Source organism: Elgaria multicarinata, chromosome 11 (assembly GCF_023053635.1).
Source record: "Elgaria multicarinata webbii isolate HBS135686 ecotype San Diego chromosome 11, rElgMul1.1.pri, whole genome shotgun sequence".
NCBI classification, from domain to species: Eukaryota; Metazoa; Chordata; class Lepidosauria; order Squamata; family Anguidae; genus Elgaria; species Elgaria multicarinata.
Window position 1 is genome coordinate 6,488,272 of NC_086181.1, and position 14,705 is coordinate 6,502,976.

At 46.6% G+C, this 14,705-nt stretch overlaps 1 protein-coding gene across 1 annotated transcript; it reads right to left on the reverse strand.

Annotated features, from left to right (window-relative positions):
- Positions 1-1,465: 1,465 nt before the first annotated feature.
- Positions 1,466-2,324, reverse strand: LRRC3C (leucine rich repeat containing 3C). Its single transcript, XM_063137855.1, has one exon. It carries the CDS (start codon positions 2,246-2,248, stop codon positions 1,466-1,468), a length of 783 nt encoding a protein of 260 aa, XP_062993925.1. The 5' UTR covers positions 2,249-2,324.
- Between the last annotated feature and the right edge of the window lie 12,381 nt (positions 2,325-14,705).

Sequence of the window (14,705 nt, forward strand, 5' to 3'; positions counted from 1 at the left end):
ACTATTGTAATGACGCAGCCACGTGTAATAAGAGGAAACAGGCAAACACAATCACCCTGATCCAGGGAATGCAATCCACTGTAGAAAACAGGTTTCTATATGTGAAACTGCCAGAGCAGATGCAGAAAAGGCTGTTGCCAAAGGACAGGATGTCGCCCAGCACTGTGCTGATCCATGCACGCGGTTCATGTGCTACTCCACAGAGGCCCCCGCAAATCAGCCTGAGTACAAGCTTGAGAGCCAGGCAGTGAATGTCTATAGGTGCACACACCTTATATGCACAGCCTTCTGCTGCTCCTGCTGTTCTCTGGATCAAGGGCATTTGTGAATGTTTACTTCGTATTCTTCGAGAGTCAGTGTGGGTATGATTTTTTTTTTCTACATCACTTTAGCTAATTAAGATTTTCCATCTCCCAGCAGGCTGAAGAAATAACCTCAACAGCTGCAAGAACTGTGGCTTAAAAGTTCAAAACATTGATTCTTCCGCCTACCCTGCGCTTAATGTTCTAATGGATTCCAGCAGAGAAGAAGAAATATATTTTAAAAAAACCAAATACTTCTAATATGAAGCATCTTGGAGGGGAACTGGTGCTGCTGTTAATATGTGTTCAAAGAGGATATTCAGCATTAATGGGGCGGTGTAATTTGTTTTGTCTTCTCTCATCTTGCGCGTTAATAACAGACTCAAAAGCCTCCCGGCACTTGGTAATTACATCTAAATTGTACCTCTTTGGGGCTTTTGTACTTCAGGCCTTGAAATAACCTCTAAGTGCAATACTGTGCCCACTTACTTAGGAGTAAGCCCCACTGAACACAGTTAGGAAACACAAAGAACAGCAGAATCATCTTGCTCCCAATTCCTTTTATCTCTGGAGCATTGCCTGATGGGAACATATTCCAGCATGCAGCTCTCCAGGTGTTTGATACCATGTATCAGTTTCCCCCCAAATGGTGCCCTCCAGATGTTTTGGACAACAACCCTCATCATCCCCAGCTAGCATTGGTCCTGCTGGCTGAGATTATGGGAATTGTAATCCAGCACATCTGGAAGGTGCCATATTGGGGAAGGCTGCCAAATATCAAGAGAAAGAAGGTTTTGCAAAGTCTCTGTGTGATGAGAAGCTCTACTGTAAAACTGGGAAACAATGGGTTCAACCTGGCATTCACCCCTACTTTGACATGTGCCAAAGAATTCATCCATGGCTGTGACTTTGACATGATTTTGTTGTTGTCCATTGCTCAAGAATGAATGTTAAGGAAGGCCTTTTATATAAGCAAGGGCCTACCTCCCAAAGTATTTTTCCCATTGTTTGCTTAATAACAGTCTCTTCAGCCATTGTGCATTCCAGCATCTAGTGGACACGATCCATCTGAAGTAGATATAGAGTTTCTCTTATCTACTCCAACAGACCTATGGTTTTCTAAGGATGTGGGGGAGGGGAGGGTTTTTAAAAATTATTTTTGGTCACACCACAGTGCTAATTGTAGATGACTCTTCTGACTTCTTCTGCTTGCTAGGCAAGGACTTGAGATATTCTAGGTGCCGTCGGGCATCTTCTTGGTTCTGTCGGACATAGTAGATCAAGTACGAGATCACCATGGCGAACCAGCCAAACATGGTGACCAGCATGGCAATGTCTGTGGTCTTTTTGTAGATGTTGCAAAAGTCTATGTCTCCAACCAGTTGCAGGAATGGCTTTCCAATGTGTTCCTTCCGTGCAGAGGCATCACACATAATACCATCAGAGGTGCCAGCAACCAGCTCTACTCTCTCAATGAGCTGCTGGAGTGTGCAGTCACAGAGCCAAGGGTTGCTGGATAGGTTGGCTTTGGCTTTTAGTGTGTTCAAGACATCCTTGTTGACAGACACAAGTTTGTTAGAAGACAAGTCCAAAGAAAGCAGATTTTCCGACAAGCCCCGGAAGGCTCCGACTTCCACCCGACTTATGACATTGTGAGACAAGTCTAGTTCCGTCAGAAGTGGCAAATTCTGAAAGGCGTCATTGGGCAAGAAAGAAATCTGGTTGTAATCCAGGTACAACTTGTTGGTATCATTGGGTATATCTTTTGGGATAACTGTAAGCTGAGCTTTGCTGCAACGGAAAGTTTTGAAGCCATCTTCAGTGGAGGAGTAGCAGCCCTTGGGAAAGGTGGTGGCTGAGTGGAAGCAAAAGGTCATCAGAACAAAACTCTGGAGGAGCAACCACATGGCAACTGAGTGGTAGAGGAACCAGTCCAGGAAAGGCATGTCGGGGCATCTGGATAACCGTGCATCCGCTCCGTCATCAGCTGCCTCTAGAACTTTCTTCACCTCTTAGGAAGTCTTGAAGACTGTGGCTTGGAGAGCACTATCTGTGAAAGACATAACAAGAAATAAAACAAGGGTTGAAACAATGTTTTGCCATCAGAATGAAATCCTCCACCACCACCCACCGCCATCCCCATGCATGTGGTCTGGATGTACTTTTTATGTAAATAGGCGCAAGTCTTACAGCGGAAGTGGGCAACCTATAGTCCTCTGAATGTTGTATTCCAGCAATATCTGGAGGGCCGCAAGTTGCCCACCCGTGCCTCACAGTGTACAAAACTGACAATTAGTGGTGTGCCCCTTAATATATTGCTGACCTGAGTGACCGCTTTGGTTGCTTCTGCAGCTGGGTCTGATTTGCATGTGGGGAAGCTCTGGAGATTGTTAATTCTATAAGACACACTGGTGTATGGTGTGGACTGGACTGTGACGATGGTATGTACAATCATAGGCTGGTAATACTGGCAAACTGAGTTAGTAAGCTGGAAGAAGAATTGCAATTACTTTTCCTAAATATGCCCTATTTTCCTTTCCCTCCCCCACCCCTCACCACAGCATGCTTAACATTACCAGAACAGCCACAAATCGCAAAAACAAAACAAAAACACTAACACACACAACCCGTGTGAACAATCTGTGCTATAGACTGGTTTAATGGTCATTCCCTTTCCCTAAGGTACCCCAAAAGCTGCAATTGTGGGAAGGAGGTGAAGACTCTATACCTGAGATTTCTCAGCACCATCACTAAACTACAGTTCCCAAGATTCTTTGGGTGAAGCCATGCTGGTTAAACTAGCATAACACCAATATGTTATTACAGCTGCTGGGTGGCTATGAATTGCCTGCTTGCTAATACTCAGGGGTGATCAGCTGATGTTTCCAAAGTGGGAGCTAATGACTAGAGATGTTTTTGCTGAATGGACAAGTTATTTGCACGGCAGGAGATGTGACTAATGCTCTTCAAGGGATGTGTGGGGTCGGTGAGAAAAAGGAGAAGTTTCCTGTTGGAATTTGGGCAGAGACAGACAAAACTGACAATCGCTAGCTGGAGTTGGCCGAGGCATCCTTGCGGTGCAATTGCCCCCTTTAGGAATCTGATACAGGGTCAGCACTTGTGCTACTGACTATATGGATTCATTCATTTGCTACTGCTTTTATATTTATAAATACACATGTTACAAGACATATCCTAAGTCTCCTTAGGTTATCCAAAGAATACTAGCCCTCAATCCAGACAAGACGGAGGTACTGTTAGCGGGTGGTTCATCTGTCCGGCAAGGTGATGTTGCACTCTCCCAAAGGATCGGGTCCTGGACGGGTCTGTAGTTTGGGGGTGCTCTTGGACCCAGAACTGTCACTTGAAGCACAGGTGAACTCAGTGGCAAAGAGCACCTTTTATCAGCTTACCAACTACGCCCTTATCTAGACAGAGATAGCCTAGCTACAGTTATCCATGCTCTGATAATCTCTCGTTTGGATTACTGCAATGCGTTATATGTGGGGCTGCCTTTGAAAACGGTCCGGAAACTTCAACTGGTACAAAACAGGGCAGCATGGTTACTAACAGGGACTGGCCAACGAGACCACATCACGCCAGTCCTTTTCCAGCTTCATTGGCTGCCAGTCCAGGGCCGTATCTACACTAGTCTTATAACGTTGCTAGTGTCCCTTTCTAACGTGGTTCTCTGTATCGGTTCTCTGTTTCACGGGGCACACTAGTGTTACTTACGTTTAGCTGTAACGTTACTGCAGAGCACATTGTTAAATCCTTTCGTTGTTCTCCCTCCCTCTTCTCTGAGAGTTGCTGGGTTTGCTCCGCCCACTGCCTGCCTCATTCCTAGCCAGCAGTGCAGGGCAATAGTCATAAGCACACACAAACCTCCTCCAAAAACATCTTAACAAAAGTCCCAGGGAATTGCCTGAATGCATAGGAGCCAGCCACTTTGCTGAAGTTAAGCAGGGTTGGGTCTGATCAGGGTTTAGATGGGAGACCAAATTGAAAAGTTTTAGCAGCAGCCGCGTTTAAGCCCTGCTGGTCATGAGTTTTGGACTGGGACCAAGAGACCCTTGTTAATTTTCCTGCACGGAGCTACAGCGATCCTTTGAGCGCTCCTCAGCTCCTTTGCAAAGAGGGGGGAAATGTTAAAAAAAAATCATAAAAAATCAACCGATGACCCAATTTGATTCAAATTTTAAGGCAGGATGCATGGGAGTACTTCACAATAAAAGCAGATTCTAAGGTGGAAAACTTCTGAGTCCTTTGCATGCAATTGTCAGTGATTGCACAGTATAATGCTGGTGTGATTTATCTGCTGTAGCAGATAAGATAGCAAACGGGGTGAAGGAAGGAGAACAGGAAGTGGGCGGAGCAAACCCAGCAGCTCTGAGAAAGGGAGAGGAAAATTACCGGTAGAACAAGGCACATGAATCTGTAGCCACACTGGAACTAAGAAATAGAACCTGCAAGTACGACTCATTTACAACGTTGGAGACCCAGGGTCACGTGAAGCTGTGCGTCACAGTAACCCATTCAAAACGTTAGAATAACACCAGTGTAGATTCCCACCAGGTCCAATGTGCTGGTATTAACATTCAAAACCCTAAACGGTTTGGGGCCAGGTTATTTGAAGGAATGCCTCCTCCCATATGTGCCTGCATGGACCTTAAGGCTTAAGATCATCTACAGGGGTCCTTTTCTGGGAGCCCCTGCCAAAGGAAGTGAGGCAGGTGGCTACTAGGAGGAGGGCTTTCTCTACTGTGGCACCCCGGTTGTGGAACAAGCTCCCCAGAGAGGTTCACTTGGCACCTACATTGTTTTCTTTCCGTCGCCAGCTGAAGACCTTTTTGTTCTCTCAGTATTTTAACACCTAATTTAACTTGAATTTAAACTTTGCTGTTTTAATCTCATATTTTAACCTATGTTAATTTTTGCTGTGTGGTTTTATTCTGGTTGTGCTTTTTATATTGTATTTTGTATTTGTGTTTTAAATTTGTTGGTTGTTTTTATGCTCTTCATGGTTTTAATTTTTGTGAACCGCCCAGAGAGCTTCAGCTATTGGGTGGTACAAAAATGTAACAAATAAATAAATAAATAAATAAATAAATAAAAGTATGCTGCTTTTAGATTTCTCAATCTACACTAGTGGTGTTATAACTCTTACCAATGGAGTGGCTTTAAAACTGTAGAACCTTTTTTTTTTTTTTTTGACATTTCCCTCTACCTTCTTCTGCCACTGACGTCTTTCTTCAACACCTTCCCTTCCCTGCTCTTTCCTCGCACAGATTTTGAATCTAAGGTTGCCTCCTGATGCATGCTGGCCTCACTGCTGGTAGACAGGGCTGGGGCTGCTGCATCTCCTTTGAGCACCACAAAGGAGCACAATGAAAAAAGAAGAAAAGGAGGGGAGAAATAAAAGGAAAAGCAAAGAAGTGAAATCCCTTTGCCCAGCAGGATTGGGGCATTCAAAGGGATGATTTCTAAAAAGAGAGAAAAGTTCTGAGGTTCAGAGTTTTTATGAAGCCAGGCCCCCATCTAGAGAGGGTGCACTGGCAGCGGTGGGACTGAGGCTGGAGTGGCCATAGGATTCCTCATATCCTGATTTCTACCCTCTCCTCCTCCTTGCCCACCAGAACGCCCCCTTTTCCTTCCCTCCGTGGCCACATTTGTGACTTTGGGAAGCAGTCGGTGTGGTTTGTTCTGTGGCAGCTGCAAGGGGGCAGGGGAAAGTGCATGGGGTGTGATCAGATGCTGGTGCCCCCCTTTTGAGGCCAAAGCAGTATCTGGAGCCACAGAAGGAGCATTCTGAAGAATCCTGTGGTCTCTGGGACACTCTCTTGGGACCGTAGGATTGCTTTCTAAATGTGCTAAACATGTCCAGGCTAAAACCACTCACATCCACCTTGAATTGGATGCCACTTGTCCTGCAGCTCAGTCTGTGAATGCAGCCAGAGGGCCATCTAGTCTGGTTTTGTGGGATGCATTTCATTAATTGCGGTGCGAAGACACAGGCAAGGCGCTTGGAGGGCTGCAGCCTACTGCATGTCTGCTCAACCCTTCGTCCTTCGCAGCTAATAAAGTCTAGCAGATGGGGTTTGATCGCCTGGGTGAAGGAGGTAATCAATGCCTCTTTATGAGAGGTGGTAGCCCCAGCTGCCTTTAAAGAGCCAGCTGTGAGATTGCTCCCAAATAAATCTTTCTTGGACTCCCAATGACTGTAATAACTGTCAGCCAGTCACAAATATCCCCTTGTACAGCAAAGGGTTAGTGTGGTTGGCAGCAACTATGCAACTCCCAAGTATTCCTAGAGGAGACTATCTGAACCCATTACAATTTGGTTTCAGGCCTGCTTTGGGCACAGAAATGACCTCTGTCACCCTCATGAATGGCCTATGATAGGAAAAGGACAGGGGAGTGCGGCCCTGCTAATTCCCCTGCACTTCTCAGCAGCCTTGGGGCCTGGTGTTATGGTGATTGTGCTCCTACCTGTTGTGCAGTTTCTAGAAGTCGGGAGATTATGTTTAGCCCCATAGCATGGGTGCTACAAAGTTCCAGGGGTTCCATCTTATCCCCCATGATTTTTAAACATCTATGTAAAAACTCTGGCGAATGTCATCCAGGAATATGGTGAGGTGTTGTCAGTACGCTGTTGGCACCCAACTTTGTTTTTTCTTTACAACAGAGAGGTGAGGCACTGAGAGTGCTGGGATTAATAATGGTCCAGGTGAGGCCAATAATTTGAACCTCAATCCTGACAAGGCTGAGATGCTGTGGGTCGAGGCTCATTTGTTCAAGAGATTTATTTTATTTATTTATTTCACTTATATACCACCCCCATAGCCAGAGCTCTCTGGGCGGTTTACAGAAATTCTAAAATTGAGATAAAAACAAGTATACACAATTTAAAATTTTAAAACACAGAGCATACACACATAAAGCATTAAAAACCGATAAAAAACTAAACGTGGGTGATTAAGATGTGCTGCCATATGCCTGGGCAAAGAGGAAAGTCTTAACCTGGTGCCGGAAAGATAGCAGCATTGGCGCCAGGCAAGCCTCGTCAGGGAGATCATTCCATAGTCTGGGGGCCACCACCGAAAAGGCCCTGTCCCTTGTTGCCACACTCCGAGCCTCTCTCGGAGTAGGCACCCGGAGGAGGACCTTAGATGTTGAACGTAGTGACCAGGTATATTCACGGCGGGAGAGGCGCTCCATCAGGTATTGTGGTCCCAAGCTGTGTAAGGCTTTATAGGTCAAAACCAGCACCTTGAATTGGGCTCGGAAACATACAGGCAGCCGATGCAAGCAGACCAGAGCAGGTGTTATATGGGCGAACCTTCTGGTTCCCGAAATCAATCTGGCTGCTGCATTTTGCACGAGCTGCAGCTTCCTAACTGTCTTCAACGGCAGCCCTACGTAGAGTGTATTGCAGTAATCTAACTTGGAGGTTACCAGAGCATGGACAACTGAAGCCCGGTTATCCCTGTCCAGATAGGGGTGTAGCTGGGCCACCAACTGGAGTTTGTAAAAGGCACTCCATGCCACCGAGGTCACCTGAGCCTCAAGTGACAATGATGGATCTAAAAGAACCCCCAAGCTATGAACCTGCTCCTTCAGGGTGAGTGCAATCCCACTCAGGTTTTCAGCCTGTTCTAGATGGAGCTCCATTCTGCTAAGAGAACTAGGTTCACTATTTGGGGATGCTCCTAGATCCAGCCTTGTTGCTAGAGGCCTGAATGACCTTAGTCGCAAAGAGTGCCTTTCATCAGTTGTGATTGGTGTGCCAACTGCAACTTCTCATGGACAGAGATAGCCTGGCCACAGTTATCCACATTCTGCTAACTTCCAGGTTAGACTACTGTGATGCACTGACCATGGGGCTGCCTATGAGAACTGTCCAAAAACTGCAGTTAGTACAGAATATGGCTACTAGGTTGCTTATTGAAACTAGTTGAATATCTCTCTCTCTCCAATACTTAAAAGAGCTGTCAGCAACTTCCTTCAAAGTTGCCTACACAGCTTGGACCTGGGTACGTTCCCCACATCCACCTGCTTGTGCACTAAGCAGTGGGGACTGAGATGTCAGTGAGGTGGTGAATCCGCTCCAGAATCCAACTCCTTCAGAGTTCTGACTGAAGCCCAGAGCGGATTCACCACCCCACTGACATCACAGCCCACATCCCCCACTGGCCCTAACGTCAACTTCAGAGGCCCTCCTCCAAGAACATCTACCATCAGAAGCAAGTGTGTGGCAACTGGGAAAGCACTTTCTTGATCACAGCTCCCTGTTTGTGGAATTCCCTCCCTATGCAAGTTCACCTGGCACCAACGCCGCCACCTTTTTGGCACCTAGACTTGTGGGATGGACTGGGCAAGTTGCTTTCCTGCCCCCAAACTCCAGCAGCCCTCCTTTTATTATTTTTTTATATTTTTACTGGGGATAGGGAGGGGAGGGGAGCAATGCAGCTCTTCCTTGCAACACACTAGTAAAAGGAAATGGTATCACAGCAGGCTGGTCAAGGTTGTAGCCCTGCGGCCTACCATTTTAAAGAAAAAACAAATCAGACATTGCCTTTGGGAGGGACACAGCCAATGAGGGCACAGAAGTGGCAAAGGGCAGTCCTTTAGTCACTCTTGTGCCCCATTGGTGGTGTTCCCTCCAAAGGCAGCATCTGTTTGGTTCAGCTTGCTGCTACTCAAAGTTAAGAAAGGAAGAAACCCATTTTATTTAAAGTAGTGTGCCGCGGAGCTGCTGCCTTGACTGGCTAGGAGCCACAGTGTTTCCTTTTACTAATGAGAGGAAGAGGAGGAGCTGTCACCACCACTGCTGTGGGAGGAGCTACTGCCACCTGGACCTCCCTGGACACAGGGCGCTGACCTGCGCCCACTGGTCTGGCCCTGGCGGTGTCACTGCTGGCACCAGGCAAAGACATTTTTAATTTCCCCAGCCTTTAAAACAATTTTAATGGCTGTTTGCATCATTGTTTAAAGCTTACAATGGTTTCTTAAAAAGATATTATGATTTTATGGTTTGTATGTATTTCTGTAAATACAGTTTTTAATGTACTTTTGTAAACTCTCAAGGAAACTTTGTTAAAGGTAAGTACAGAAATCAAACAAATACACAAACCCTAAAGAATTCTTCATCTGCAGCAGCATGGCATACACGTAGGTTACAGGCTGGCAGCACGCTCATGCTCCACATATATTCACACTCAGCCAGTGTGACATCCAGCCGCATGGAACTCCACACCAGCGGTGGTTGTTTTTTCTTGCCCAGTGCCCAGTTCAAACTGGGCCTGAGAACCTGGCAAGTTTCCAACAGTTGTGGTTTTTTTTTTAAGAAGAAAAGAAATACAGGGAGGGCTCTTCATCTCAAAGGAAGATCAACCAGCAATGACTTGCTTTCAAATATAAGCCGCTTGCAAGTTCACATGTACTAACTTCCATACCAGAGTGTCAAATTCCACCACTTAGCAAATGACAAACCCTGTCCTGGTTGTAGATGAAACAGAAACACCGACTCAGATGACTAGGCCAGAAGCTGAGGTGACACCAGTCAGCAAGTGCTAGCTTTTGATCCTCCGGAGCGGGGAGCGTTCGAAAAAGCTATAATTGCCTCGACGTATTGCCAGAAAACTGTTCCTGACTGGTCTAGAGAAAGCATATTGCCAGCAACTAATCACAATAGCCAAAGGAGGTGCTACGCTTGACCTCTGTTATGTTAACGTGATTGCAACATAAATTGTGATCGTGGTCAGGATCCAAAGAGCTGTGCAGTCAGCTTCATGCACCTAGCAGGGCATCTGAGACCCCACTGACTGGGAGCAGCCTTCTGTGCCCCCCTGGAAACCTGTGGGTACTTCAATCACCTCAAAATTTGATAAAAGGAAGTGCAGTCAAGGGGGAGCACCCCACTGGGCACAAGCACATGCCTTAAACATACTGCTGCGAGACGGTAGGTGTGGACAGCAGAAGGTTAATGGGGGCTGAATAACTGCTTATGGGTTATTTGTTGCAAAAGCAGGTCAGTGTTTTGCTGGTGCAGGCTGACTTAGCTGCCATGTAGGTCATACATCCGCACAAAGTTTTGCAATTCTGTTCTCCACCCGTTGTTGTTGTTGTTGTTGTTGTTGTTGTTGAAACTTAAGCCTAACCGGAAAAAGTAATGTCAGCAGGGGTGGTGGGTGGTGGGAACCACCAACAGAGAAAGGAAACCCGATAGGAAGAGGCTCCAAACCTGATGACATCAGATAAGCCCTTTGTGTAACGGACCCCCTCTGCCAACAGCCCTGAACAAAAGCAGCAGTTAGATTATGCTAATGCAAAACCTTGGCACTGTGTTCCTGTTGAAAGCAACACAAGACCCACAGGGCGGCCCTATGTCCTCCTTTACTGGAGAGCTCTCCAGCTAGTCTGTCACAAAGATCAACGAGGCTGACGAGCGGCACTCACGGAGCGCTCACATGACATCGCCTGCCTCTCTTGTGTCTTCTGCCCCTTCTGGCCTTCATTACGCCACAACCCACCCACCCAGAAAAAGTCTGGTTGCTGCTCTCTGTTACCGGACTGAATGGGCCTATTGCTTCCTGTTTTCAGGAAGCCACGTCGGAGCGAAGCCAGAGAAGCGACGGGAGCTGTGCGTTTCGACCTAGATGTGATGGGGCTTACAGTCTTCCCCACTATGGTGATATATTGACCCTGTTCAGACAACACACTAAACCATGATGGTTAAGCATCTTGAGCTAACCATTATGGCTTAGTGTGTCACATGAACCATTCCTAACCATGGTGGCGACATAACCATAGATTAAACATGCTCACTAACCACTTGCTGCAAAGAGGCTAGTGGCCTAACCATGGTTTAGCATGTCATCTGAACAGGGTCATGTTGTATTTCTATGTAAATTGTATTAATTATTTCCAAATCTGTGTCTAAACATATATATAAATTACCATATGCAAATTATATGCAAATTTCTCTCTTTTTTTTAGCAATATGTTTTGTTTGTTTGTTTGCTGAAACATCAGTAGCCACTCCACCCCTCCACCCCTATAGACGTTACTCAGTTTGAGCCTTCTCAGCTCCGATAGTCATGAGATGAGCAAGGAAGCGTTCTACATTGGGAAGTGCTTCTGCATCAAGTAAGGTATGTCTTGTTAGTGTGACCACTTTTATATGGCCAAAAAAGAGAAAATAGTGGGGGACCCAACCTGTGGCACTTAATGTGTGTATATCTACCTGCCTAGTCCCAAACTACATGATCATTTCCTGGATATTACAAGAGTTAAAAGACCGTGCACTAATTTTATACCTAATGTGTGGGTGTCCGACGTGCCTGGGGGCAAGACAAATGAGCGGAGTACAAGACGCTGATCCCACTCCCTTGCCATGTACTATTAGATTCAGATCGTTCTTGAAAGCTTTGTGGTGAACCACACAAGTTGCTCCATAAAAATTCTTTGTGCTAAATAAAATTCAGAGCCAAAACAAATTTAGGTATAGTGGAGGGAGGGGGGCAAAAATCTCAGATTCTGCTTGTGCAACTAAGATTTTTAAGATGCAGTCTTTATTCTAAGTATCTGTTAAAGTTAAATTATAAAAACAAAATGTGAAAATGGCAAAAATCAGAAAGGTTGCATTTTATTATGTAACCGTGAGAATTGATACCTGAATTGCATGCTTTCCTCTTCCCTCCTCATTCTGTTTTCCTTTTGAATCATGTGTATTAGATTGTGAGCCTTTGGACATGGACAGCCTTAACTTTCAATGTCTGTACATTAAAGAGATTAAAATGTACAGTTACAAAGTGCCTTTATATAGCGCTTTTTATACAGTTATAAGGCATTTTAGAATTCAATAACAGTAAGAATAATAATGATAATTCTGAAATGTTGGTGAACATGGTGCAGAATGCAACTTTCCAGATTTAAATTCTACTGCACTGCTTTGTTACATTGATATTTTTTCTTAAATGACCCCGAGGCTAGCCTTAGGATAAGTCACTTTCCCAGACCAAGGAAAACAAGAGTTGCAGTTATGGAAGTAGCCCACTGGGAAAATATAGACATAGAATTGACCGCAAACCATTTAGAAGACCAGAATATTCTAGAGCTTGATGGAGCACAAAGTAGCCCACTCCCTCCCCTCAGTCAGCTAGGTATCTTCTCAAGAGCCCATGCAGATGGGGCAAATGACATTGTCCTGTCATCTTCACCACCACCCCGCAAAAAAATGCAGATGCATTTGTACATCTTCATTGTGTGCGCACATGTACGAACTCCGCATGTGTAGGCATATATGCATGGCCAGGGACTGCACTGTTTGCAGGGTCCTCCTGTGCCTCTGAGCCTATATGCCTACGAGCCTATGTGCCTACGAGCCTATGTGCCTCTGAGCTGAGCCTATGTGCCTATGAGCCGAGCCTATGTGCCTCCGAGCCTACGTGCCTCTGAGCTGAGCCTATGTGCCTCCGAGCCGAGCCTATGTGCCTCCGAGCCTATGTGCCTCTGAGCTGAGCCTACGTGCCTCTGAGCTGAGCCTATGTGCCTCCGAGCCGAGCCTATGTGCCTCCGAGCCTACGTGCCTCTGAGCTGAGCCTATGTGCCTCCGAGCCGAGCCTATGTGCCTACGAGCCTATGTGCCTCTGAGCTGAGCCTATGTGCCTATGAGCCGAGCCTATGTGCCTCCGAGTCGAGCCTATGTGCCTCCGAGCCTACGTGCCTCCGAGCCGAGCCTATGTGCCTCCGAGCCGAGCCTATGTGCCTCCGAGCCTACGTGCCTCTGAGCTGAGCCTATGTGCCTCCGAGCCGAGCCTATGTGCCTACGAGCCTATGTGCCTCTGAGCTGAGCCTATGTGCCTATGAGCCGAGCCTATGTGCCTCCGAGTCGAGCCTATGTGCCTCCGAGCCTACGTGCCTCTGAGCTGAGCCTATGTGCCTCCGAGCCTACGTGCCTCCGAGCCGAGCCTATGTGCCTCCGAGCCGAGCCTATGTGCCTCCGAGCCGAGCCTATGTGCCTCCGAGCCGAGCCTATGTGCCTCCGAGCCGAGCCTATGTGCCTCCGAGCCGAGCCTATGTGCCTCCGAGCCGAGCCTATGTGCCTCCGAGCCTATGCTGCAGATAGGTCAGGGAACACAATCCTGCTCTCCCATGCTCATCTACCGCATGCACATTGTCTCAGGGAACAGGGCGAAGCTGCTTTGGGCCAGGAAAAAGAACCTATTTTCCCCCAAACTTTTAAAGACTATCCTTGAAGCCACAAATGGTCTTGAACCACGAATTCTAGCAGCAAGATTCCGCCGCCTGACCATTTGCACCACTCTGGCAGCTTGGCAGAGGGGGGGAAGTGCTGGTTGGTTCTCTCCTGTGCATTAGGGGTGAGCATTTGTTTTTAAAACAAATGGAGAAATGAATGAATTAGCCCCATTTCAAAATGCAAATCCATTCCTTTTTAGGTGCCTGGCATTGCAGGCATTGCTTTGCATTGGCTGCACTCTGAGCAGAGTTCACACAGAAAGGTCATGGGTGGCAAAGAGAAGGAGAGGGAGCGTGTGGTGAAAAAACGGACACATCAGAAAGCTCGGAAGTGTTTATAGCAATTGTACTTCCTCAGTGTGTGTGTGCTTTAACAAAACTACTTCTAAAAGAAGTAGTTTGTCCTGTCTACAATTTGGCAAGTCTGATCCCCTTGGGGCCATTTTTAGGGTTGCTACTTATCGCCAAGAAAGAGGAAACATATTGCCAGAAAAGAAGCCCAAAGAAGACACACGTGTATAAAATGTGCACACTATTTTATATGCCTAGATGCGCATTTAGAAATAACCCCAGTTTCCAACTCTGGGTTCGGATGTCCCAATAAGCAATGCAGGGCTGTGGTGCCTCTGGTTGTTTTGCCACTGGCAGCAAGAGCGAGCGAGCTGCATGGACTAGCAAACTGACCTATTCATGGTAATCTGGGATTTAAAAAACACACAGCCTGGGTCGGCATGATGTGTGAACCAGGTCAATTGCCCTCTCTCCTTCCCCCTGAGCAGTTGAGCAGAGAACCACCCCACCCTCCTCTTTTGTCAGCGAGACCCCACCCTCTAACACATATGCCCCCAACAAAAAGGGGATGGTCCAATATAGCACAAGAACAGCAATACATGGGACTAAGGAGTGTATTTATTGTGCAGGGGGGAGGGAATGAGACTTTCCTGCATTGAGCAGGGGGTTGGACTCGATGGCCTTGTAGGCCCCTTCCAATTCTGCTATTCTATGAAAATAAGACAAAAAAGGAGGGGTAGAGGCAAGATTAGCTCAGGACAGGGATGACATCCTCTGAGTACTGCGCTGCAAAAACACATACCAGGCATGGTGAGAGTGTGATAAATTGCTGGTGCGATGGAGCTCCTTATG